General features: G+C 44.1%; 1 protein-coding gene and 1 pseudogene across 1 annotated transcript; one reads left to right on the top strand and one right to left on the bottom strand.

The window, feature by feature from the left end:
• Positions 1 to 21,253, bottom strand: part of LOC118618507 — a 117,627-nt pseudogene extending 96,374 nt beyond the window's left edge.
• Positions 21,254 to 21,795: 542 nt separating this feature from the next.
• On the top strand, positions 21,796 to 22,326 carry LOC118618506 (ferritin, heavy subunit-like). The gene has a single exon (XM_036244775.1). The coding sequence runs from the start codon at positions 21,796 to 21,798 to the stop codon at positions 22,324 to 22,326; it is 531 nt and encodes a 176-aa protein (XP_036100668.1).
• Positions 22,327 to 25,978: the final 3,652 nt, after the last annotated feature.

Below are 25,978 nucleotides of genomic sequence, written 5' to 3'. Positions count from 1 at the left end.
TGAGCTGTTAGTAGCCAGTGCCTGCAGCTCCTAGGGATGGGCCCCACAGTCTGGGCCCCAATAGCATTCACTACGGGGTTGTAGCAGAAACCCCCTTTCCTCCCTCATCCCCACGGGACTCCAAGAGAATGTGTGACTTGCATCACAGCCCAAGCACCCACCCTCCATGGTCCATCTAGGAAGGGTCAAAGGAGCTTGGTATCTGGTGGGTGTGAGTGTGGGAACAGTTTATAGAAATTTATGAAAAGCAAACACAAGCTTCTCCCCTGGGAAAGTAACAGGGAAACACTCAGCTCCAGTTGAAAGCAACGTTTTTGAAACAGGAAAGTTTATTTAGAGAATAACCAAGCCCCTGATTCAACAAACCGTGGCCTTATCTCTGAGTGTGTGGGTCACTCTGACTGTCTCTGCTCTGCTGACCACTCTCGGCCAGGCTGGCCCTTAGGGCAGAGGCGTCAGGCCCAAGGTGGCTGGAGAACAGGGCCCGGGGGACTGGGCTCGGGTCCTGCCGTGTGCTGAGCCAAGGGTGGAAACTACGAGGTGCCAGAAGCGAGACACTGTAGGCTGCCCCGCTGGCTTTTATTTTTAAAACTCCTTATCATTTCTCTGGAGATTATTTAAAAAACAAAAATCTGCCTGGGTCTGAGTGCTGAAGGAGGCCCGGGCTGTGGGTCACTGTCGACTTTCGGTGTCCCCTGGGCCCTCACCCACGTGTCATTGCTCTGTGGGGACAGAGACCGTGTACCCTGCGCTAGTTTTCAGGAGGTTTGGGGCCTGGCAGGAGTGCAGGTGGGGCTCCTTGTAAGTTACAGGGACTCAAACAGTAAATTCAAGGCAATTATTCCATTTTCTGAAGGGCTTGTTGCTTGACAAGGGACCCGATATTCATCCTCTTTCATGATCATATTTGACATTAGAGACTTACTAAACTACTCTACTTTTTGGAGCCTACCTTGGGGTCTAAAGCAAGGATCTCCGTTGGCAGCAGCATGGAGGGATAATACCTGCAAGGAACCTGGGGGCCACATGTGGCCCATCCCCAGGGACAAATGCAGTGAACTCTGGCCAGGACCCTCTGTCGAGAACTCCCTCACCAATCTGCTCTCCGGACCCCGCTCTCAGGCCCGTAGCCGTTCCTTGGACTCACCTCCTACTGATGGAAGAATCCCTCTATCTTAATTGGAATTCCCCAAAGACAAAAACTCTAGAGCAAACAATTTATATTTAAAAAGTGATTCTGGTAAATACAGTAGAGGGGAGGGTTGTGGGAGTGAGATAAAGAAGGGAAGAGAAAACAGTCGATATTACTTATTTATATTAAAATATAAATATTACATCCTTGTGGTGAAATGAATCCATCAGATGAGAACCAGTTGATCGTTCAGTATTTAGCAAACAGACCTATCAGCCAGGGATCAGTTGCAGAAAGTGGAAACTACTTAACGATATTAAGCAAAATTAAAAGCAGATGTAGTACAAGCAACTGGGCACCGAGAAAACTTGGGGGAAGGTTGGAGGAGCCATAACAGCCAAATCAGCACAGCAGAATGAGCTCGGCAAGGGGCTGCTCCCATGCCACACGCAGGGGACACATCACCTCACTGGTGCCAGGGGTCACAGGTCCCCTGTGCAACCACTTGTTCTAAAGCAAGGCCACTCTGTCTAGACCTCCACCAGCAAAACAAGGAGCTCTGAGCTCTGCCTCTCAACACCCATGAAATTAGTGACCAGCCACTGGAATGCACAGCGTCTCAATGGCCAAAGGCTGCTCACCAGAACCAGTGGAAGCAGCAGAATGTTGGCCTCTGTCTCAATCCTGTTCATAGCCCTAGCATTGGGAGTCTGGAAGTGTGGGTTTTGCTTTCCCAGCCCCTCCTAACAGGGCACAAGAAGGAAGTTGACACAGATGATGAATCCAGGGCAGTGTGTCCATCCCAGGGGCTTTGTGCCAGGCACTGTGCACTGTGCAGAACACCAGAGATGCTAAAATGTCCTGGACATACCCCTGTCCCCAAGGAGCGTAAAGTCTATCTGTGTAGCCTAGAAGTGAAATACACTGGTGCTGTTACCATCAAAAGTCAATACTGAATGATGGAGGGCAAGATGGGCAGGAAAGAGCCCAAAGCAGGGATATAGGCAGTTGTCTCAAGGGTGACAAGAAGTTCCAAGAGAAAAAGTAGCTTGGATCACTCTTGAAAGGTCAATTAGGGAGAGAGGCAATCTCAGGGGAAGGAATAGCAGGAACAAGGGCATAGATGGATGAGAAGTAATTTGAGAAACATGGCTGGGTGATCTGCAGAGCCAAGGCGGGGGGTAAGGGGGGGGGGCTGCTGCAGAGATGGGGAGAGGTAGATCAAGCAGGGTCTTTCAAGTCATGCAGAAGACCTAAGAAGGTCCGTGGGACACCAGTGAAAGATTTTAAGCAGGAAAGAACTGTAGACATGGTCAGACTGCTGTCAGGAGCCCTGTAAAGGGAATCCAGAATCCCAAAAGACAAGACCAGGAGATTCCAGAGAGAGAGAGACTCAGAGAAGAGGAACAAGAATGAGGAGTGAGCCGAACCGTAAGGAACTGAGGCCATGCAGGATACTTCTTGTGGAAACGTGGAGATTCTCCAAGCACAGCTGCTCTTGGTGGCTCATGTAGCTGGATTGGGGTGAGAGGCCACAGGTCAGAAGTCAGTGCCCAACAGCATCCACAGCAGGGGAAATATGCATTTTGTCAAGCTCGCTGCACTGGACCCTGTTCCCTTTACCATGCCTCTGTCTTCCAGGAGATTCCTTATAAAAGCCAAAGGAACCCTGACTTTAACATGAACAAGTGAAGAGCAGAAGTGGGCCACAGACCTCTTTCACATGACCCTGGGTATTCCATGAATCTAAGCAGGTCTTCTAGGACACAGCTTCTCCCAGCCTCCACCTTGTCTCTAGGTCCAGACCCCAGGAACCTGTACCCCGTGGCAGCTGCTCTACAGTCAAGTTCAGTGAACTTGCTCTGTGGTCACACTGGCACTCAGCTAAGCTGCCCCGAGGACTGGGGTGATGTCCCCCCCACCCCCAAGCTGAGAGAGCCCTTTCAGAGAGCTTTGCATGAGCAGGGTTCTTCTGGCTAAGCTGCACAGTAAGCACCTGAGCTGCTTCTCAACTCAGGATATATTGAGTACCTCCTTTCACATTGCCTGAATTACTCATTCAGGTGCCATTTGTAGAAGATCTCTCTTCTCTTCCAAACAGGCTCCTTCTTGCAAATTTTCTAAGAACCTTAGAGTGTGAATCAGTTTGAAGAGGGCTCATTCTTGTGTCCAAATGCCAACCGGACAGAGAATTGAAGTCCCACCAATTTCTGGTGCTATGACTTCTTGGTTTTTGCCAGTGTCCAAGACTGGGCCTGTGCATCCTTGTCCACAGCTGAACTTCCCTGGCCCAGATGTATTAATGTTCCCATTTAGGATCTGAGGCTGCAGCTCACTTGGTTTACAGCCCAGGCTCACTCATCATATCACAGAGCTGACCACTGTGGCCCGCATACACTGGGCCAGCAAGTTCTACCTCACAGACCCCTTGGTCTTCATGCTGAGCACCATCCTCAGACTAGTTAATTCTATTTCTGGAATTTCTTTGCTCTTCCAAGGCCCTGGGTTTAGTCCACACCAACTGATTTCCCTAACTTTGAATCTCCAAGAACAGAAGTTGAAATCTTTGTCCTTTTTCTCACAAAAGTTCCTGGGACCCTTTTGCAAATAAGTTGTTCCATCACCCAGAGCTCTGCATATTAAGAGGGTGCTTTCCCTCAGCCTTGCAAAACAAGACTAGTGTCAGACACTCTGTGGTCAGCTCCTATGCTGTTCAATAAATGTTCTGGTTCTCTTTCTGGAACAAAATAGAATCGCACTTCTCTGTCCTCTTGTGGTAGGAGTGGGGCCATGTGATCAGACCAGCCAATGAGGTATAGTGCAAGGGACACTCCTCCCTGGGTCTGGTTTCATAATTGACAGGGCCCACTGCATCATGAAAATGCGGTGGGGCAGGAGGGGGGTCCCTTGTTTAAAATGTATTAGTAATTTCAAAATGGAAACAGCAGAAGTTAAACCAAGCATAGAGCCCTTTTGAGCTTGGGGCCTTGTACAACTGCACAGATTACATGCCCATGAAGCTGGCTCTGCATGTCACTTCTGGGTGGGAGCATTTAATTACCTATGTGACACACTCCAAAGATCTGCCTTTTCTCCCAACAAAAAGATCAGCAGCATTTGATATTGTGACTGTTCCATCAACCTAGGTCCCTGAGAGCTACATTGAGCAGAGCCCCTCCCCATCCTACCTATGTTAGACATGCATAGCAAGAAATAAGCCTTTGTTGTTGGGTTTGTTTGTTATTGCAACATAAAGTAACTCATTCTGATTGAAGCATACCCTAAACCAAGACAGTAGGTTCCTACTTGTCACATATTTACCCCAATTACACAGCCATTTTTTTACCCTTCCTAGGACCAAAAAGATAACTGTCTGTCCCATCCTGTCAATGTAATGAACAGCTAGCTTCTTCTCTGGATAAAAATCTGTGCTTGGTATTGAACCACTTGCATAACTAGTGCTCAGCACAGTGTCTGACCCAGGGTAAGTTCTCAGTAACTAATTCTAAACATTCTAAATATTTGGAAGTTTTCCATTAAAAATTCTTAGACTCTTGTTGCATTCTACATTAGAATCCCAACACAGTGGATCCTAAACAAAAAGGAAATGTGTTAACTTACACAACTGGAAGGACAGAGGTAGGGCAAGCTCTGGCTCCATCTCTTGGAGATTCCTTCAGCTCTGTCCTCCTCTCTCAGGGCTTTGTTCTCAGGTGACAAAGTGGCAGCCAGCAGCAAATGGGGGACGTAGCGTCTTGGTTCAAAGTCTGGAGAGCAAAAAGAACCTTGCATTTGACCATGCAAGTTCCCCTCTTTAGCCACATTGAACTGAGGTAGGGCATGTCTCCTATTCTGGACCAATAACAACCACTAGGGGAATGCCAAGTGCTAATTGTTTGATGCATAGACATTTATTGAGCATTTATTGAGTGTGAGGCATTATAAATTCTGTGGTTGCAGAAGCTTAAATCGAGCTTCTGCGAACATGTATTGAGAGAGGTAGAATGGGCTTGCCCTAAGTGCCTTAGACTAGTCAGAACCACCCTTCTGCCTTCCCATCCCCACCTGGGGCTGGGGCATGCTTTCTTTACTTGCATGGATTGAGTAGGGGCTGGGGGGTGACCAGCACCATGTTGGAGTTCTGCCAGGAAATGGAAAGAAGAGCAGATATTGGATGGAAAGCCAACAGTGCCTATTCCACTCCTTTTACTAAAGAGATTTATTTAGAAGCATGTAAAGGTCTAAACTGTTTGGTCTTTTGTGCTTTTTTTTTTTCAAAATTTGCTTACCAGCTATTTTAGATCAAAGCCAAACTCCCCTCCTTAACAAGTAGTGACCCTTCACCATTCTGTCACCCTCACTCCCACCAGCCAAGCCCTTGAGACCCCTGTGCCCCTCCTCCCTTTCTTTCTGCCTTGTCCCTGAACAGCCTCCTCAGATCTCCTACTTCCTTCAAGGTTTGGCCATGACACCAGCCTCAAGGTCCAGGGCCCCTTGCACTTCATTTCCGAAGGGGCTACTTACTGATCTTAATAATGATTTCTTCTTTTTTATTTTTTTTATTTTTATTAATTAACTTATTTTTGTTACAGATGTTTCTCCTTTTTCCCCCCCAAACACCCTCCTTCCTATTCGCCCTCCCCCCCCAAGCATTGTTGTCTATGTCCATTGGTTACGCATACATGCATGTCAGTTCCCTGGTCTACCTCATCCCTCCTCCGCCCCCGCCCCCGCCCCCACCCCCGCCCCCCTCCTCTGAGGTTTGTCAGTCTGAACCGTACTCCTTTCTATGTCTCTAGGTCTATTTTGTTCATCAGCTTTTTTGTTCATTATATTCCACAAATAAGTGAGATCATGTGGTATTTGTCTTTCTCTGATTGGCTTATTTTGCTTAGCATAATACTCTCCAGGTCTTAATAATGATTTCAAATGCAAAATTAATACCCACTCAATATAGAAAATTTAAAAAGACACAACAGTTGAATGAATAAAATTAATAATCCACAGTCAATAAATCTTTTTGTCTATATCCTTCTAGTCTTATTTCTATAATATTTTACATAGTTGAGATCATGGGGTATATATAATTTTATGTCTTGATTTTTACGCTTAATGTAATATTTATGCAATATAGAATTTCCCATATTTTTACAAAAAAATGTATAATACTTTATAGCTTAATGATAATCTAACCTCAGTCTGTAGTTCATTCCATCTTTCCCTTTCTGTTGGACATTTCATGTGTTTCCAGTCTGTTGCTGTATTGATGCTGATAAACATTTTCATGCAAGAGCCATTTATATTACCAAATTGCCTCTTTGAAATAGATCCCCGGATACAGAATCACTGAATCACTGGATATAAAATGTTTATAGCTTTTCCTACATATTGTGAAAATGTTGCAAAATAGGTTGCACGACTGAAACTCCCGTTGCAATTTATGAGAAAGGCTGTTTGCTGCATGCATTAGTTTCCTATTGCTGCTGTGACAAATTACCATAAATTTGGGGGCTTAAAGCAACACACATTTATTCTCTTATGGTTCTACAGGCCAGATGACCAAAATCAGTTTCACTGGGATATAGTCAAATTGTCAGCAGGGTTGGTTTCTTCTGGAAGCTCTAGGGGAAAGTTCAGTTCTTTGCCTTTTCCAGCTTTTGGAGGCCACTTAACATTCTTTGACTTGTGACCCTTCCCTCAAATCACTCCAGTCTCTTCATATCTATACTCTTCTGCAGACATCTCTCTCTCTCTCTTTCTTCCACTTGCAAGGACACTTGTGATTACCTTTAAGGCCCACCTAGATAATCCAGAATAATCTCAAAATCCTTAATTTAATCCCATGTGCACAATCCCTTTTGCCCTATAAGGTAACATTCAAAGGTTCAGGGATTAGCATGTGGACATCTGTAGAGGCCATTATTCAGACTATACTACTACCTTTCCAACATCAAGTGTTCCTAGTTTTCCTTTATTTTGGACTAACTGATGGGTAGGACATTAAAATATCAATGACAAGTAGATTTTTATTTTGCCATTTAAATGTTCTCTTTTATGCCCTGGCCAGTTTGGCTCAGCTATTGGAGCGTTGGCCCATGGACAGAAGGGTCTAGGGTTCGATTCAGGTCAAGAGCACATACTTGGGTTGCAGGTTTGATCCCCAGCCCAGGTCAGGGTCATGCAGGAGGCAACCAAACTTGATACGTCTCTGTCACATACATATCTCTCTCCCTCCCTCCTTCCCTCTTTTCCATTCTTTCTAAAAAATAAAAAATAAAAAAATCAATGGAAAACATCCTCGGGTGAGGATTAACAACAACAAAAAAATGGAAAAAATGCTCTCTTTTATGACTTGTCTGCTCACCCATGTATCTATTGAGATATTGATATTACGCTTACCAAATTTAAAATGCTTTTTATATAGTAAGAACATCAAACTTTAATTTGTGGAGTGCACTGTAAGTATTTTTCTCCCAGTTGATTGTAGGCATTTTAATGTTTGTGTGTTTTTAGCAGCTATTTTTTTCCTCTCATATCTCTTTTGCAATCTATTTTTTAATGTACATAGAGTAAGATTTGCTTTGTTGGAGGTACAGTTCTATGAGTTTCAACAAATGTGGAGTTAATAAAGCTGTCCTGCCTCTTGACTGTGGTGATGTTTACACTCTTCTGTAACTATTTTGATGTTTCTTTAATTATGGTGGGATGGAAACAGGATGGACTACAGACAGAAACTTTAAATGTTATCTAATAACATTTGTAACTTTTATGATTTCTTCCAACTCTTTTAACCTTATTAAGTAGTCCCAATCTAGAGATTATTTCATGCTTTATAGTCTTTTTAATATTATATTTGATTCTTTAATCCACTAAAATTTATTTTGGTGTAAGTAAGATGAGACTCTAAATTGATTTTTTTGTCGTTGTTCAAGTTGCTAAACTATTATTTCCAGAACCATTTAATGAATAATCCATTTTTTCTTTATTGTTTTGTGAGTCCACCCAAGGGAGACATTTAAAGGTACATTTTCAGGAGGCTAAATAAACTCTTACAGTTTTTTTTTGTAAAGAAAGACTGTATTTTCTTGCCCTAAAATGCAAAAGAAATCTTTGCTAAGTTAAAGTGTCTTTATTATTAATTGTTAATAATAAATCCTGGATTTCCATGCCAAAAATAAATTAGAAGTATTTGGTTTACTGAAGTCATCTTTTATTTTCCAGCTCTAGAGTAAAGCTAAGAAAAAGTGACAAGTTTAGCCAACCAACTAGTGGTTATCCATGGAATCTCAATGTCTGTGTAAAATTTTTAATTGGTGATGGATGGTGTGTGTATACACGTGTGTGTGTGTGTGTGTGTGTGTGTGTGTGTGTGTTTTGCTTAAACCCTTGTTCCTCAAAGTGTGGTGCCCTAGCCATGACAAGCTGCTTCCATATCAAGGACACAAGAGTGAGCTTTCCAGATGGCTGGGGAGGGCAGAAGTTGCTCCCACAGTCCAACTTCCAAGGGTTCATCTCAGGCCTGACCTCTGTTCTTTCCAAGCCAGCATTCAGGAGTCATTTTGGCCAAATAGGACACAATGATTAGTGACCATTTACTGAGCATCTGCCAAGCTGAGAAAGAGAAGGGAGGAGATCCAGTCCACACCTTTGGAAAACTAACCATCTGCTAAGAAGATAAAACCAACCCACCGTAGAGAGAAAAGCAATTACAATCATGAGCTTTTACTTAAGTGCAATAAGAGAGGAGAGACCATGCAGCCTAGTCAGTGTTTAGCTTAACATTACAATGCTCACAAGTAAACTGGCAAAGTCCAATCCACCAGCTAGCTTATTTGTTTTGAACATTCATTTATTCATTCAGCAAACATGTGTTGAGTACTCAATGTTATTTAATCCTCATGATAATGAACAGCAGATACTATATTCCCATTTTACAGATGAGGGAACTTGAACCTGAAGAGGAAAGATGACTTGCCCAAGGCCACATGGCTCACAAGTGATAGGGCTGGGGTTCAGACTCAGGAGTGCTGGCTGGCTCCCGAGCTCCCGCCCTCAGCCATTGTGCCATTGACTCCTTACCCAAGGCTGAGACTCAAGATAGCAGAAAAGGAGGGCTCTCCTGGAAGGCAGTGGGGTAAGAAAGCTTGCTGTTGGAAAAAGAGGAGATATTTTCTTCAGGTAGGAGCGAGAGCTAAATGAAGGACTTTATTGCCTCCTGTACAGGAACCTAAGAGGTGAAGTACATTAGGATACTGTGGGGGTCTTGAAGGCCAAGCAAAACTGGGGAAGGTGCACATAAGCTCCTTCAGGCCTTGTGGTGGGCAGAGGGGGAAAGGAGGTCCAGCCGGCACAGGTGAGCATTGGCAAGGGGATGGGGGAAGGGGTTCTCCCATACTATGCTGAGTCCAGCCCCTGAGCTATCCTGTAACACACCTCAGCCCAGCACCAGTAGGGTAAGTGACAATAAGAACAAGACAAAAACAGAAGAGCCAGAGGGTAATGGGAAGACCCAGAATCCTCATCTTCCTGGGTATTACAAAGGTACATCAGCCCCTTGCCCATACAACTCAGTCCATCTACAGAAGAAGGGGGAGGGGAGCAGAGAAGAGAAATAATTTTATTCCAAAGATCTCAGACATGAGTTAAAGGGGACTGTTTAAAATATTGCATTATGCCCTGGCCGGTTTTGCTCAGCGGTTAGAGCGTCGGCCTGCGGTCCAGAGAGACCCGGGTTCGGTTCCCGCTAAGGGCACGTACCTCGGTTGCAGTTTGTCCCCGGCCCCGGTCGGTCGTGCAGGTGGCAGCCACTCGATGTGTCCCTTTCATGTCGATGTTTCTCTCTGTCTTCCTCTCTTTCCCTCCCACTCTATCTGAACAAAAAAATGGAAAAATGTCCTCGGGTGAGGGTAAAAATAAAATAAAATATTGCGTTATGATAAATTCTAAAATGGCAGGGGAGGGGGTGGATCAGCTTTCTTCCACTCTTACTGAGGGGGTTTATATAAGAAAACAGCAGCCCTGGCCAATTTGGCTCAGCGGTTAGAGCATCGGCCTTCAGATCAATGAAGTCACAGGTTCAATTCCAGTCAAGTACACATACCCCGGTTCATTCCCAGCCCTAGTCAGGGTCATGCAGGAGGCAGCCAGTTGGTGTGTCTCACATTGATGTTTCTCTCCCTCTCTCCCTCTTTCTCTCTCTCACTCCCTCCCGCCCACTCTATCTGAAGATAAATAGAAAAATACTCTTCGGTGAGGATTTAAGAAAAAAAAAAAAAAAAAACAGAATGTTTACAAACAAACCATATTTTCTCTGATAAACGAGTATTTTGTAAATCTGCCACACACATGCACGAGCACACATATCATGGAGTCATGTTTAATTCAGAGGAGGTTGGGCTCTAAAAGTGAAATCACATCCTGGTTTTGTGGGTGTTTTTTAATATTCTTAAAAATCCCTTCAAAAGTCACCACACTGGAGACCAGCTTAGTCAAACTCTGAAAAAGAAAGCTGATTGTAAAATTGAGCACCGGAATGAAAAATTCACATCTTTAAACCCTGCACTCATGCTCAAGCAGCTGGATCTGCGAGACGCATGAGGATCTGAAAGTCACTGAGGACCAGCAGAACATCTGCTTCATTTTGACAGTGAATATTGTGGAAGAAGAAGGAACTGACACCTCGGTCATGAGCTTTTGTCCTCCTACAAGATAAGTCCAGAGCTTCTGTAATTTACACAGTAGCCACAAGCTGGGAAGAAAGCAGCCTTTAAAGAAAGTTTCTGGAGTTTCTGCTCCTACAGATATTTATAAATAAGTTCAAAAGCCATCTGCCTTGGCATCTTTGACCAACCTGCTACCTGGTCAAGAAGGTGTGAAACAAAAAGTCCAGCCCACGCTCCTCTCAGCTCATACACAGAGGTTCATTTCCACCCCCCTCCCCCACAGGCCAATGTGTCCGCAGCCCTGCAGCATTGACCCCAGCTGCTGTCATTGCTGGCTTTTAATCCTCTGGAACTAAGGTTACAGAGCCCCGTATTGGACACTGAAAGGAAAGGAAAGCCAAACCATGACTACCATCTTCCACCAACGTAAGAGGCATGGCCTTCTCCCTTCATCTGAGTTTCTCTCTCACAAACACTGAAAGCCTTGCTTCAGGAAGAAACAACTGTTGAGGGCATCAGGAAACAGGACTCTGCTACTGACTAGTCAGATTCCTCAATCTTCTCTGTAGCGATTCTGAAACAGGACAGACTTCATTGGACAGAGTAAAGCTCTGGGCTCGGGCATAATTCAACCCAAAGAAAGATGCTGGATTACCATTAGTCTGTATAGGTCAGGGCTAAGGATTAATTTAAATACTAAAGAGAGCTCTAGCCAGTTTTGCTCAGTGGTTAGAGCATCAGCCGGCAAACCAAGGGTCTCAGGTTCGATTTCAGTCAAGGGCATGTACCTGGGTTGCAGGTTGGATCCCCAGCCCTGGTTGGGATCATGCGGGAGGCAACCAATTAATGTGTCTCTCCCTCATTGATGTTTCTCTCTTCCTCTCTTCCTCCCTTCCTCCCTTCCACTGTCTCTAAAAAAAAAAAAAAAAAAAATCAATGGAAAAATATCCTCAGGTGAGGATTAACAAAAATAAATAAATAAATATTAAAAAGACATGGCCTCATTTGTGCCCCCAGGTCAAGCAATGAGTTTTCACATTATCACTATTATAATATTATTGTCATCTTTGTAGTTCAAGGCTCAGGAGCAGCCCTGAGAGCCCCACACTTACTCAAGATTAAAATAAATTCACTCATTAATTTATTCAAAAAACATTTTATATGTTTGGCACTAAGGTTATAATATTGAATAACAACAACAACAAAAAAAGTCCTTGATCTCAAAAAGTTTATATGCTGATAGGGAGAGGAAAACAATAAACTAATTTTCTATATTAGTTTATTGTATATATATATACAATATATATATACTATATATATACTATATATATATGTGTATATATATACGTAATATATCAAATGAATGGATAAAAAGGAGTAAGGCACTACGAGAGTGCCAGTGGGGTAGGGAGATGCTATTTTACATGAATGGCCAAGAAAGGTCTCTCTGAGTAGGGATCCAAGAGAAGGATGAATCATGCTGAAATATAAGGAAAAGCATTCCAGGCAGTGGAACAACAACTGTGAAGGCCCTTAGGTGTGAGCTTCCTTGACAAGTTCAAAAAACAACAACAGGGGCCCTGGCCAGTTTGGCTCAGCAGTTAGAGCGTCGGCCTGCGGTCTGGAGAGACCTGGGTTCAGTTCCCGCTAAGGGCACGTTACTTCGGTTGCAGTTTGTCCCCGGCCCTGGTTGGTCGTGCAGGTGGCAGCCACTCAATGTGTCCCTTCACGTCGATGTTTCTCTCTCTCTCCCTTCCTCTCTCTCCCCCCCCACTCTATCTGTACAAAAAATGGAAAAATATCCTCGGGTGAGGATTAAAAAAAAAACAAAAACAACAAGAGGGGAGAGTGGATGGATCAGAGTGAGCAAAGAGAAGAACAGTAGAAGCTAAGGTCAAAGTGGTGATGGGGGCCAACCACGGCCTTGAATGTCACGGGAGGGCTCTGTATTTCACTCTGAATGAGAAAAGGAACTTCTGGACGGTTTTTAACAAAGAAGGGTTTATATACAGACATGATCAACAACTTGAGAACGATCAATCTGCCTCCTGTGTGGAAAACAAGGTTGGTAATCCTGAGACCTGCAGGAGACCATTGACAAATCAACACACGAGATGACAGTGGCTCAAGCCAGGGTGGTGGCAGTGGAGAAGGTGCTGAGGTTTGGGATGTACCATGAGGTAGAACCAATACGTTTTGCCGCCATACTGTATTTGAAGGGTCAGGGAAAGAGGAAGGGTCAAAGACAATTCAAGGTCAAGCTAGACTTTCCATTTTTAAGAAGGAGAAATTTTTATTTTCTCCACTTTCCAAAGAGCCCTGGAGAAGACTGGCCAGTGAGGCAGGCTTTCCACCAGGAAGGACACGATCAGGACAAATCTGAACCAGCAGCTTGGGGTCAGCACACAATGAGAAGGGCCTATGGAAGGAAATGGAGCTGGAGGAGGTAAGGCTTCCGCAGTAGGGGAGATGGCTGTGAGGTGAGTGATGGGATTACTTCCATAGCTTTCCAAACCTTCCCTAAACTTGCCAAACTTTCAAAATCCTGTGTGTGATCAGATGTCTGTGGCTGCAGGCTTTGTGCCCAATCTGTTGTTGGGAGTTTGAAGAGATTGGTAAGAAGTATCTGGACTCTTCAGAAGCCATATAATTGGGGGTTTCAACCACATTCAGACAGATACTCCCAAAGCAGGAGGGCCCTGCCTGCAATTTAGACTTCTAAGATATACATATGCAAATGTTTTATCTGGGAATCTTATCTCCTCACCAAACTGGTAAGTCTCTTGGAGACAGAGGTAGCTTTACACCCTTTTAAATTCTCAGGGTCTTATATACGCAGAGCCCTCAAACTGAACCTGATTGAACTAGATGAATGTTGGATTCCATGTGTTTGTGGAAATTTCAGCTTATAGTCCCATTCCTTAATTATTTTAGTTTGGAGTTTCCCAAAAGCAGAACCTGAGGCAAAAATTGACATGCAGGTGGTTATTTTGCCATGTGATCTCAGGAAGCACTAAGAGGAGAGAGAGAAAATTAGACAGGGCAGGGAAGGCACCCAATACAGAGGGCATTAGTAAACAGGCTACCACAGTAGTGAACAGCTGGGAGCTCAGTTCTGCTGGGGAACTCCTAGGGACTGTGTAGAACACACCTCAGAGTTGTCCCGTACAAGGGAGAGGAAGCTAGAGTATTTATGCACCAGCTCCCATTCTGTCATTAGTTTAGGGCTATTCCCAGGACGCCTAGGTCCCTGGCATTCCAGCCTGCCCTACAAATGGCCAAGCAGATTCCAAAGACCAGAGAACACCCTTAAATAGAGTCTCAAGTGCTTGTGGCAGAAAGCCTTAGGTGGGGATGGGAACAGTGCATGCCAAGAGGATGATAAGAGCAACTGCTCAACTAATTTTTTTCCTTTTGTTTTTAAGTGATGGAGAAAATGCTGGCTCACAGAATAACTGAAAGGAATAACTACATCAATTAATTTTCTCTCTCCCTCTCTCCCTCCCTCCTTTCTCTCTCTCTTCCCCAACCCTCCCTCTCTCTCTCCTCTGCTTTCTCCTTAATGTTGGCTTCACTCCTGAGCAGATCTTCATGTTTTCATGGGTCAATGGCAATAAGATTACTAGTGCAACTTCAGCCTTACATCATCTTACATCATCCTCACACTTAAAAATCCAGAAGAAAAGCTTTGCCTTCCCAAAAGCTTCAACAAATATCTCAGACCAGCCTGAGTTCTTTGCCCATGCCTGATAGGGGTCATGGAGACAAAATAAGCTGGTTTGAAAGCCCAGATTGTGTGTCCACCACAGTCTTGGAAGTTGGAGTTAACTCCACAATAACAGAGCCAAGGTAAGAAATCAAAGGTCTGTAAAGGGAGAGAAATGTGCTCAAACTCACACAGCTCCTGTGTACAATCAATAAGAAAACAACAGACAACCCAACAGGAGAATGGGCAAAAGTTTTGAACAAGCACTTCACTAAATAGGACATCTAAATGGTCAATAAACATATGAAAAGGTACCCAACTTCATTAGTCATAAGGAAATTAGCAAATTAACACCACAATGGGGAAAGGGGAAAAGAATTAAGAGGTACAGCCCTGGCCAGTTTGGCCTTCGGACCAGAGTCCCTGTTCGGTTCCCACTAAGGGCATGTACCTTGGTTGCAGTTTGTTGGGGTCGTGTGGGTGGCAACCACTCGATGTCTCTCTCTCACATTGATGTTTCTCTCACATTGATGTTTCTCTCTCTCTTCCCCGCTTCTCCCGAGCTCTATCTGGAAATAAATGCAGGAATGTCCTCGAGTGAGGATAAAAAAAAATAAAAAAAAATTAAGAGGTACAAACTTCCAGTTTTATGTATTTATTTATTTATTTATTTTATTCCTCATCAGAAGATATTTTTCTATTTATCATTAGATAGAGTGGGAGGGAAGGAGAAAGAGCAACAGAGAGAAACATCAATGTGATAGAGCCACACCGACTGGTTGCTTCCCACATGACCTGACCAGGGCTGGGGAAAAACCTCAACTGAGGTACATGTCCTTGACTGAAATTGAACCCAAGACTCATTGGTCTGAGGGCCAAAACTCTAACTGCTGAGCCAAACACGCCAGGGCCAAACTCCAGTTTTCAAATAAGTCACAGGGCCCTGGCTGGTTTGGCTCAGCGGTAGAGTGTCGGTCCTCGGACCAATGAGTCACAGGTTCGATTCCAGCCAGTTGTGGTTCGTCCCTGGCCCTGGTCAGGGTCGTGCAGGAGGCAGCCAGTCAATGTGTCCTTCTCACATTGATGTCTCTCTCTCTCCCTCCCTCTCCCTCCCTCCTCCCTCCCACTCTATCGGAAGATAAATGGAAAAATATCCTTAGGTGAGAATTAAAAATAATTATAATAAAATAAAATAAGTCACAGGGATATAATGCACATAGGGAATAGAGACAATAATATTGTAATAATGATCTACAGTGACAGATGGTTACTAACCTATTGTGGTGACCACTTTGTAAAGTACATAAATGTTGAATCACTATGTTATACACTTAAAACTAATACACTATTGCATGTCAACTATAATTAAAATAAATTTTTAAAAACACAATGTAATATTACTACACAACCATCAGGATGGCTAAAATGAAAAAGACAAAAAGTACCAAATATTGGGAAGAATGAGGAACAATTAGAAATCTCACACATTACTGGTGAGAGAGAGGTCGATGGAAACATTTTAGAAAACTACTTTGTAGTATCTACAAATTCTAAAAAGATGCCTACCCTGTAGTCCAGCAAGCCCACTCCTTGGTATATGAGCAACAGAAATGCAAACATACCCATCGAGATATGCACAAGAACATCAGAGGAGCTTTATTTATAATAGCCAAAGATTAGAAACAGTTCACATGCCCAACAAAAGCAGAGTGAATAGCCCGGCCAGTGCGGCTCAGTGGACTGAGTGTCATCCCACAAACCGAGGGGTCCTGGTTCGATTCCCGGTCAGGGCACATGCCCGGGTTGGGGGCTTGATCCCCAGTGGGGGGCATGAAGAAGGTGGCCAATCAATGTTTCTCTCTCACATCGATGTTTCTATCTCTCTGTCTCTCTTTCTTCCTCTCTCTCTAAAAAATCAATAAAAACACATTTTAAAAGAAAAGCAGAATGAATAAATAAAGCATGGTATGGTCATAAAGTGGAATACTATACGGCAATGAAAATTACCTGTTGCTACATACAACATGGAAAGATCTTACACATGATATTGAAGGAAAGCTGTCCAACATAAAAGAATATGCACTGAATGGTTCCATTTACATGAATTTTAAGAATAGACAAAATTTACATGAAGTTCAAGAACAGTCAGGATAGTGGTTACCCTTGTGAATACACAGTATCTGGGAAGAGGGCACAAGGTAGGGGGCTTTTGAAGTGTTAGTCATATTCTGTTTAACTAGGTGCTGATTACATGGGTGAGTCAGTTTGTGAAAATTCATCAAGTACATTTTTGTCAATTTTTTGGAATGTGTAATATAGTTCAATTTTTAAAATTTTAATGTAAGACAAAAAAAGTATTCATCCCATTAATGAAAAAACTGGAATTAATAAAACCAAGGCCTTGCCCTGGCCAGTTTGGTTCAGTGGTAGAGCATCAGCCCATGGACCAATGAGTCCCGGGTTTGATCCCAACCAAGGGCACGTACCTCGATTGTGGTTCGTCCCCGGTCCTAGTCGAGGTCACGCAGGAGGCAAACCAGTCTATGTGTTCCTCTCACGTCTATGTTTCTCTCTCTCTCTCTCCCTTTCTCTCCCTCTCTCTCTACCTGAAGATAAATAAAAAATATCCTCGGGTGAGGGTAAAAAAAAAAAATCCAAGGCCTTTATCTCCCCATCAGAAGGTTTGCCACCTAACAAATTGCTCAGCACACTTTCAGGGTCCCCTTTAACCAGCCCCAACCAAAGCTAATTGCTCCTATGTTGTAGTATAGTGGAAAAAATGGAGTCGCCGCCCCCCCTCCCCCAACTAGTTTGCAAAGGCAGCTTCCCATCCCGACCTGGATCATTCCTGTAAACCCATTCTACCCTCCCTGCTCTAAGTGGGAGGCAGATGCCAGGATCCAGCCACCCTTTTCACCACTCTTTCTCTCCTGGAATTTCCTTGGGCTAAATGTTCTTTGAGTCTTTGGCTGGTCTTGCTGAACTCTTTCCAACTCCTGTAGCTCCCTCTCCCTTAGATGGGGACCACCCAGAGTCATGTGCTCTACACTGCCCCCAGGGTTCCCTGGTGGGACAAAGCCCCAGCCGCCCCAGAGGTTACCTGGATTGGAAACACTCCTATATGGGCTGACTTTCCTTCCCTGTCTCACTTCCCACTCCCCATCCACTGTTTACTGGGATCACTTCCCAAGTAAAGTAGTTGCACTCACATCCTCACCTGAGTGCCTTCTTCTTGGGAACATAACAGCTATTGCTCAAGTGCTTTGTGCAAGTCAGGAATCTGTTCATCTCATTTGAGCTGGGTGAGCTGGGTAGGATTTATCATCTCAATTCACAGATGAAGATATCAATGTTCTGAGAATTTTAGAAACTAACTCAAGGTTACAAAGAAAGTGATGGAGCTGGGATTTAAACCCCATTTGCCCCTAAACTTTTCTCACACTCCTATTGCAAAACTATCTTTCTAAATAAAAAAGCATCATCTTTATATCCAATGGCGGTTGTATACTGAATTTGGAGGAAATTTCCTTCTCCTACTTTCCTGCCTTGGAAACTCCTTCAACATTCAGTTCAGGTTTCACTTGATCATAAAAGCATTCTCTGCCCCGCTCCCCAACCCAAGGCTGGCCTAAAATGCTCAGGACCCACACATGTGCCCCAAACCCGGCTGTGATTCTCCATTTACTAAGCTGACCAACCCTCACCTTCCCACCTTACTCGAAATCCTAAGCCAGGCGCAGAGCTTGCCTGAAACACAGGACATAGGTTCTCTCCTTCAGAAAGACTTCAGAAAGGTTTCTAACCACATGTGCCAAAGGCCTGGAACCCCTCAGGATACCATATAGCAAGAGGAATAATAATAATAATAATATATCAATAAACCAAACTAACACTCAGGAGGGCACAATGTCTCTCTGCACATCTCAGTCAGGGGGAAAAAAAGAAAGTACCATTTAGTCAGCATGCCCCTTAACTTTTCTGGGCCTCTGTCTCCTCATCTGATCTCAGTGACCTCCACGGCCTTACACTTCTGACAAGGGATGACTTTAGGGACATCCCAGTGCCTATAGGGCATCTCAGGAAGACAAGGGAATGTAAGATCCCTTCTAGGGACTTACATTGAAAGCAGGAAGACAAGGCTCTCAGAATGGCCCAAACAACAGTATGCCCAATTGGTGCCCAGTTGGTTCAGACCGGAAGAAGTCAGAAGGAAGAAAATGAATCAGAGCCATCGCCTAACTTCCCGTGAGAAGAGAATTTTAATGAATGTAGTTTTTAGCCAAGTTCCTGGGTAGCAGTTAGGGGGACTGGTAGAAGGTGAGAAAGTGGGAGTAAGAAAAGGAGAGGGCCAGGCAACAGTGTGATATCAACCAAAGTGTCAGGAGAGTAATTTTGGATTAATACTTCAGAAGGCCCCTGCCCAGAGTCATCCTGATCTGGGACAGGACAGCTGGGGTATTGGTACCCTCACACCTGTCAGTCTTTAGTTAAGAGCAGCCCCCAGGGTATAAGTTCCCAAGTTACTCTCTGTACATAAAGTGGATTTGTGCACAAGGAAGCCTGAGAAATGTAGTTCTCTATGACCTAGAACGGATTAGGGAGAAGGGCATGAAATGGGTCTGCAAGCAAACCAATGACAGGCATGCCTGGTGACTTAGGAGAATCAGTCTTAGAGTCATAATGTTTAAAGTCTGGTTCCCAATTTCTATGTCATGTTTTTAAAAATAGCTCAGACTTACCCAATGAGTTCTCAGAATTTCCTAAAATTAGGACCTAATTGCATATGATTATGAAATTCCAAAGTAGATGCCACCCTCTGCAACAGGACAGCTGGCTCAGCCAGGTGGTATGCTCCCGGGAACTTCTGGCCCTGGATTTTCAGTTCTCTGAAGTCCCCAAGGCCTGGCTTTTTGCCACTGGAAAGGAGATGAGGACAAGGTGTTTCATATGGAGATACAGTTAGGGAACATGGCCGATTATGAAGAAAAACCAAGACTGCCTCTATGCTTGCAGAAAAGTGGATCTTGCTCAGCTGGTGCGGTTCCGTGGATTGAGCATTGTCCCATGGACTGAGAGGTCCCAGTTTGATTCCTGGTCAGGGCACATGCCCAGATTGCAGGCTCAATCCCCAGTAGGGGGCGTGCAGGAGGCAGCCAATTGATGTTTCTCTCTCACATCAATGTTTCTCTCTCTCTCTCTCCCTCCTTCTCTCTTTAAAAAAATCAATAAAAACATTTTCTTAAAAGATGTTTAGAAAAGTGGGTCTTGAAAAAGCTTTTCTAAAATTTGTTAAAACCAAAGAAATGTCTGAGTTCCTTCTGAGTTTTTTGAAACATCAATCTCCAAAGCATCCTGATGTCTCCACACTGACAGCATTCTGGAGAAAGAAGAACTGGGGGTGATACATGGGGAGCCAGAGAGCCCGGGCAACCCAGGACTGCACAGAGTCCCTACAGCAGATTGGGAATGAGGGGCCTTGCTCACCTGCCATGCTTGCTGCTCCTGGGAGGCCATGTCTGCCATGAATCACATCATGGGATTAGGTCCCACCTTTCGAAGAGTTAATGTGGAGAGTGGCAACAGGGCACAGGTGAGAGACAGGGACTCCAGCATGTCCACAGGGTCTCTGATCTTTCCCCCTGCAGGGTCCCCCAACTGACATCTTCAAGTAAACTAGGACTCTTTCTGTCCACTTTGAAACCTTACTCAACCCAAGGCTTTCCCCCACCTCCCATCACCTGCAGACCCCATCCTTAGTCCTCAGAGGTCCCAGAGCTGCCAACCCTTTTGCCAAATATCCTCACCCAATCCTGCTCGCTGAGAATGGGCCCAGACTCTAAGCGGGTCTTCCCTCCTCCCCACCCTTAAAACACAGTGACCCAGGACATCATGAGCTATAACTTCTGTTACACTGAAATGTTTGAACATATAAACAATGTCTTTATATGTTCCTCCTTCCATCCTTGCCTGAAGATGCAAGACTAAAGCCAAGGAAGTGGTGTGTTAATTACAAGAGTTTGAGCATGTGACAGGCCAATAAGAGAGATAGTTTGGGGTGAGGAAACCCATCGGGAGTTATCAGTCACAAGAGCTAGTGGTTCTAGAGCTGGAAGGGTGTAAGAAGTACAGCTGCCCCTTAATCTTCCACAAGCTCTCTGGACACAGAGTAGATGCTCCCTTGGGACCCAGGCCCATCAAGCTGTGGATACTGAATCATAGGACTTTGCAATAGGGAAGGCAGAATGGGGACCAGATGTCAGATTTCGGTGCCAACTGATCAACTAGTAATTAGTGTGAAAATTCTCTTTCCCCAGTTGTCACTTTTTATTCAGATTAAAATCAAGTGAAGTCCAGTTGCAAAAAAATTTATTATCCCAGAACAGGCAAGTCCTTCTAAGTGAATAGCCAGAAAAGAATTATTACTTTCATGGTCTGCTTTTAAGCCAAATGAATGTCTGGATTCTGAATGCTTCTTTGTTCAAGAAGAAAAAGGCACAGATAAGCCTTTTGAATCATAAGCTGTGACTGTGAGAGGTCACCTGAACTCAAGCAGTGAGGCTCCTGGACCAGTCTGAAATGGCTGATATTACTGTCCAATCTATTACCATCAGAGGTACCCAGGTGGAGTACCTTCCTCAGTCCCATCATCTCCAACCTGATGGAGTCTCCCTGTGTATCATTATCACCTTGGTGAGTTTCATCATCTTCTTCCCCTTCATAATGGCCAACATCCTCATCAATGACATCAATCATCTCCCCCATTCCACTCAGCATTGAAGTTCAGCTCAGCATCCTCTCCTCTGGGCAACTTTTCCAGCCTATCTTTTCAGGCACAGATGGTTGCTCCCTCCTCAGTGCCTCAAAATGTCACAGCCCTATGGGGTTTATCTGTGGGTCTATGTTCCCAAAAGACTGAGGTTCTCAAGCACTGGAATGATTTTCAATCTTTGTCTTCCTAGTAGCCAGCAAGTGCCCAGAAGGCAGCAGGTTTACACAAAGAAAGACTAAGACAATGTTTTACAAACATGGAGCTTATTTCTACCTTCAACTTCCACTTGCCCTGTCTACATAGCTCTAAGGGAATGCATCCCTTTTTCCCAACACCCCCCACCCCACTGCATCTGCGGTCCTCAGACCAATGATAGTTCTTATGTCATCTCTTCTGTACCATCCCACCCTCCACCCCCAACAAGTGGCCAGTTCAACATATGGTCTGTCTGGTTATTAGAAAAGAAAGGGCAGCTATAGAAAGTATTTGAGAGCATTATTTATGCCTGGTTTTCTCTAATGCTGAGATGGCATCCCCAGGCCATAACCTCCTCTCTGAAGATTGTAGGGTTGCTATTAATCACATGGCATCTTATGAGCTGCACATCAGTGATGCTTATTTATCTATGGCCTGTTATTACAACCAAGACATGGGAGTACCTCTTTATGCCGCATTCTTTGAAGACCAAGCTGAGGTGAAGAGGGAACATGCAAAGCAATTCCTAAGATATCTAAGAAAATGGGAGAGTAAAATCTGCCTTCCAGTGATAAAGAGGCCTGAAATAGATAATGGGGGAGCTGGAATACAAGCTCTAGAGTCTGCTCTGGAGTTGGAGAACAAGTTAATCAACCTCCTGCAAAACCTGAAGACCATGGCTTCTGCCAGCGAGGAAACCGATCTCTTACACTTCATGGGAAAGTGCCTGGATAAACAGAAGAGGAACACGAACTACCTGGAACAACAGCTTGCATATCATAAGGGATTAGGAAAGCAGGCCCAGGAGGAAGACCCTTTTAAAAAGCCTGCTCAAGTGTCAGGTAAAGAGACAGACGTCTGAAGGCAACAAAGCAAGTCTTCCCCATTGTAGTAGGTCCTCAAATCAGCTACTTAAGAATCTTAATTGTCTCCATTTGACAGAAGACAGCTTTCCTTCATTAGTGTGTGTACAAATAAACCTGTTTTTGCATTATAAAAAAAAAAAAGAAAGAAAGAAAGTATTTGAGAATAAACACCAACAAGGCTTGATAGCAGACTGGAAATAAAAAAGGGAGCTGAGGGGAAACCTAGGTGACCACAAGACACTGACAGGACAGTCCAAGGACAAGATGGGAAAAGGAGTGAGTTCACTTTAGGACAAGGTGACCTTAGGAGGTCAGCCATGTTCAGGGAGAGATTACCAACAGGCCAGTAGAATATAAGGCATGAATCCAAGAGAAGTGGTTTGCCCAGAACTGGGCATGTAAAATTTGGAGTCACCCACATTGAGATAAAAATTGAAAGCATACAATATTATCCATTTGAGTTCCAAGGACAAGAGAGTGGACCAAGGAGAGCAACCGGCCCGAGACTGGGTTTTGAAGCACCATTGTACACTGGGGACAGGGCAGAGGTTGAAGACCCCAGGAATAAGTCGACATAAGCATGCCATATTAGAGCCTGAAGCAAAAGGAAAAATCAGTAATACTGATCCTGTGTTTATTTTACATTTTTTATATTTTATTCATCACTTTTTAAATATTTCATTAAACTGTTACTTATCTTGAGAGACAGGCTAGAATATAACAGTCCAGAAACATCCTTCAAAGGAAAGCTGAGGCAGCTGAGCCTTTTGGACTGAGCCCAAGCGCTGCATCCCAAGGTCCTGGATTCAAATTCTGCCTCTGACATCTCTTAGGCACATGATCTCAAGCTAGAGATCATGACACCCCTAAACTTGTCATCATCTGAAAAATAACTCCTTCCTGGCACAGTCATCACAGTGCCTGTCCTACATAGGTGATTCCTAAAGATTGGTCCCCACCTCCCAGCACTTCGGGTGTTGAGGAGGTAAACAAAGACGCTGGACAAAGAGAGGATGATGGAGGGAGCCAGATGTCTGGGGGGGGGGGGGGTACAGCCAGGAAACCAGGCCCCAACCGATCTCTCTACATATGACAGATGGACAGAGATAGACAAAACTGGCACCTCCCATCTACTGTTCATGTTTTATATATTGCATTACACTCTATTTTTTAACATCTGTAACTTCCTTCCATTTGTGGGATTGGCGGGGGAGGGGGGAAGGGAGTGGAGAATCAAAACCTCCCCTCCCACAAGGCCAGGTGCTCAGAGGGCTGGAGTCTGGCCGCTGTCTGACCCAGTCCACTCTCCCACCCCTGTCCTCCGGAAGCAGCAGAAGCAGCATCACTGTCCCTTTGATCAGCGACCTCGTGGTGACATCCCACAGCCGCTCCTTAGCGTGGCTCCCAGAAGACTACGGAGAGCTGGTGGGGGAGGGGAACGCTGCCATCATTTCCTTCCCAACTAGCTCTTTTCAGACTGGTGCTCCCCAGCAGTTTTTCCCTGGTGGAAAATGTCCATGTTTGGTGTCTGCCCAAAGGAGAATCTCTATGGAAAGTTTGAGAAAGATTCTCTCTGGTTGGGGATGTGAAAAAAGCCGTTGCCTTTCCCATTTGGAAAAAAAGGAAAGAACATACTTGAGACGGGGTTATTTTTGTCTCGGATTCAGAAGGCGCTGACTTGAACAGAGCTCACTCGGCCTGCATTCCCATCGCCCTGCTGGTAAAAGCGGATGGAACCGACCACACAGAGGTGACGCCAAAGTGCTCCTGTCTCTTCTCGGGAATTTGTCTCTTTTTCTTTTGCTGCATTTCTATAATCTCATGTATACAGCTTGATGGACTTTTACAGAGGCATATAAACTTACAACTACCACCCAGATCAAGATATAAAACATTTCCAATACTCCAGAAGGCTCCCTCGTGCCCCTTCCCAGTCAATACTCACCCCCTGAAGCTAACCAATTAGTTTGGCCTGTTCTTAAAATTCCATATAAATGGAATCATACAGTATGTGTGCTTGACATCTTGTTTCATTCGCTCAGCATAACATCTGTGAGATTCATTCATGTAGTCACATGTTGTATTAGTTTGCTAGGGCTGCCATAGTGAAATTCCACAGGCTGGGGGGCTCAGACAACAGAAACCTATTTTCTCACAGTTCTAGAGGCTGGAAGTCTAATTAGAGGAAGGTGTCAGCAGGGTTGGTTTCTTCTGAGGCCTGTCTCCTTGGTTTGTAGATGGCCATCTTCTCCCCATGTCTTCACATGGTCTCCCCTCTGTGTGTGTCTTGTCTCCTAATATTTTCTTCTTATAAGAACAACAGTCATATTGGGTTAGGGGCACCCAAATGTCCACATTTGAACTTAATTGCCTCTTTAAAGATCCGATCTCCAAATACAGTCACATGAAGTACTGGGGGTTAGGACTTAAACATATGAATTTGGGGAGGGGGGAGACAATTCAGCCCATAACACGTATACTGATTTGTTCTTTGTTTTTTATTAAATGTATTGGGATGACATTGGTTAATAAAATTACAAAGGTTTCAAGTGTATAATTCTATCATACGTCATCTTTATATTACATAGTGTGTTTATCACCCAAAGTCAAATCTCCTTCCATTAACCCCTTTACCCTTTACTGCCTCACCCCACCGCCTCTTTCCCTCTGGTAACCACCATACTACTGAGTCTAGGAGTTTTTGTTTGTTGTGTTTGTTCATTTGTTGCTTTCAGTTTTATATCCCACATATGAGCGAAATCATACGGTTCTTGACTTTTTCCATCTGAGTTATTTTCTCTTAGTACGATATTCTCAAGATTCATCCACGTTGTCACAAATGGCAGTACTTCATCTTTTCTTAGGCTGAGTGTTTTCCATTGCATATATGTACCACATCTTCTTTATCCAGTCTTCTATCAAAGAATGCTTCGGTTGTTTCCTTTTCTTGGCTACCATGAATAATACCACACTGGGGTTTGTTTGTTTGTTTGTTTGTTTGTTTTTTATTGCTGAATTGTATTCCACTGTATGACTCTACCACAATGTATGTATTCATTCTCTTATCAATAGACACTTTAATTATTTCCAGTTTGGGACTAGTACAAACTTTGCTGCTTTCAACATCTCTGGGACATGTGCTCATTTCCAGTGTGTATGTACCCAGGAGTAAAACTGCTTCGTCATAAGGCGTGAGTATGCATAGCTTTAGTAGATACTGCCAAACAGACCCTCCTCTCCTCAGTTTCCTCCCCCATCCACCCACCCTCCAACGTGGAGATTCCCACACAGCATCATTCCCCTGGGTTACAACACTGTCTTTCCTGGTGCCTTCAAACCTCCAAAGACCGTCTAGCTCTGAGGGGAACAGGAAGATAATCATGACTTATCCAGATCCCCAAATGCAAGTCTGGCTCCTCAGACTCAGCTGCACAGGGGCCTATTTGGAGAAAACATAAAGAAAATCCTTATCTTTTTCCTTAGACCAAAATAAAATCCAGTTGAAGCACATTTTTAAGTGTAAAAAGAAACCATGGAAGTATTAGAAGGAAAAACTTGATAAATGTGTTTATAATCCCGGTGTGCAAAGTCCTGTCTAAACAAGATTCAAACCTGGAAGCCATAAGAGAAATGATTGATATACACAAC

This window comes from Molossus molossus, unplaced genomic scaffold (assembly GCF_014108415.1).
Source record: "Molossus molossus isolate mMolMol1 unplaced genomic scaffold, mMolMol1.p scaffold_m16_p_6, whole genome shotgun sequence".
Lineage (NCBI taxonomy): Eukaryota > Metazoa > Chordata > Mammalia > Chiroptera > Molossidae > Molossus > Molossus molossus.
This window is presented reverse-complemented; position numbering and strand designations above follow the sequence as displayed.

What these genes read in the sequence shown, in the direction of transcription:
- LOC118618506 (XM_036244775.1), top strand. Translation starts at nt 21,796, where the DNA reads ATGGCATCCCCAGGCCATAACCTCCTCTCTGAAGATTGTAGGGTTGCT.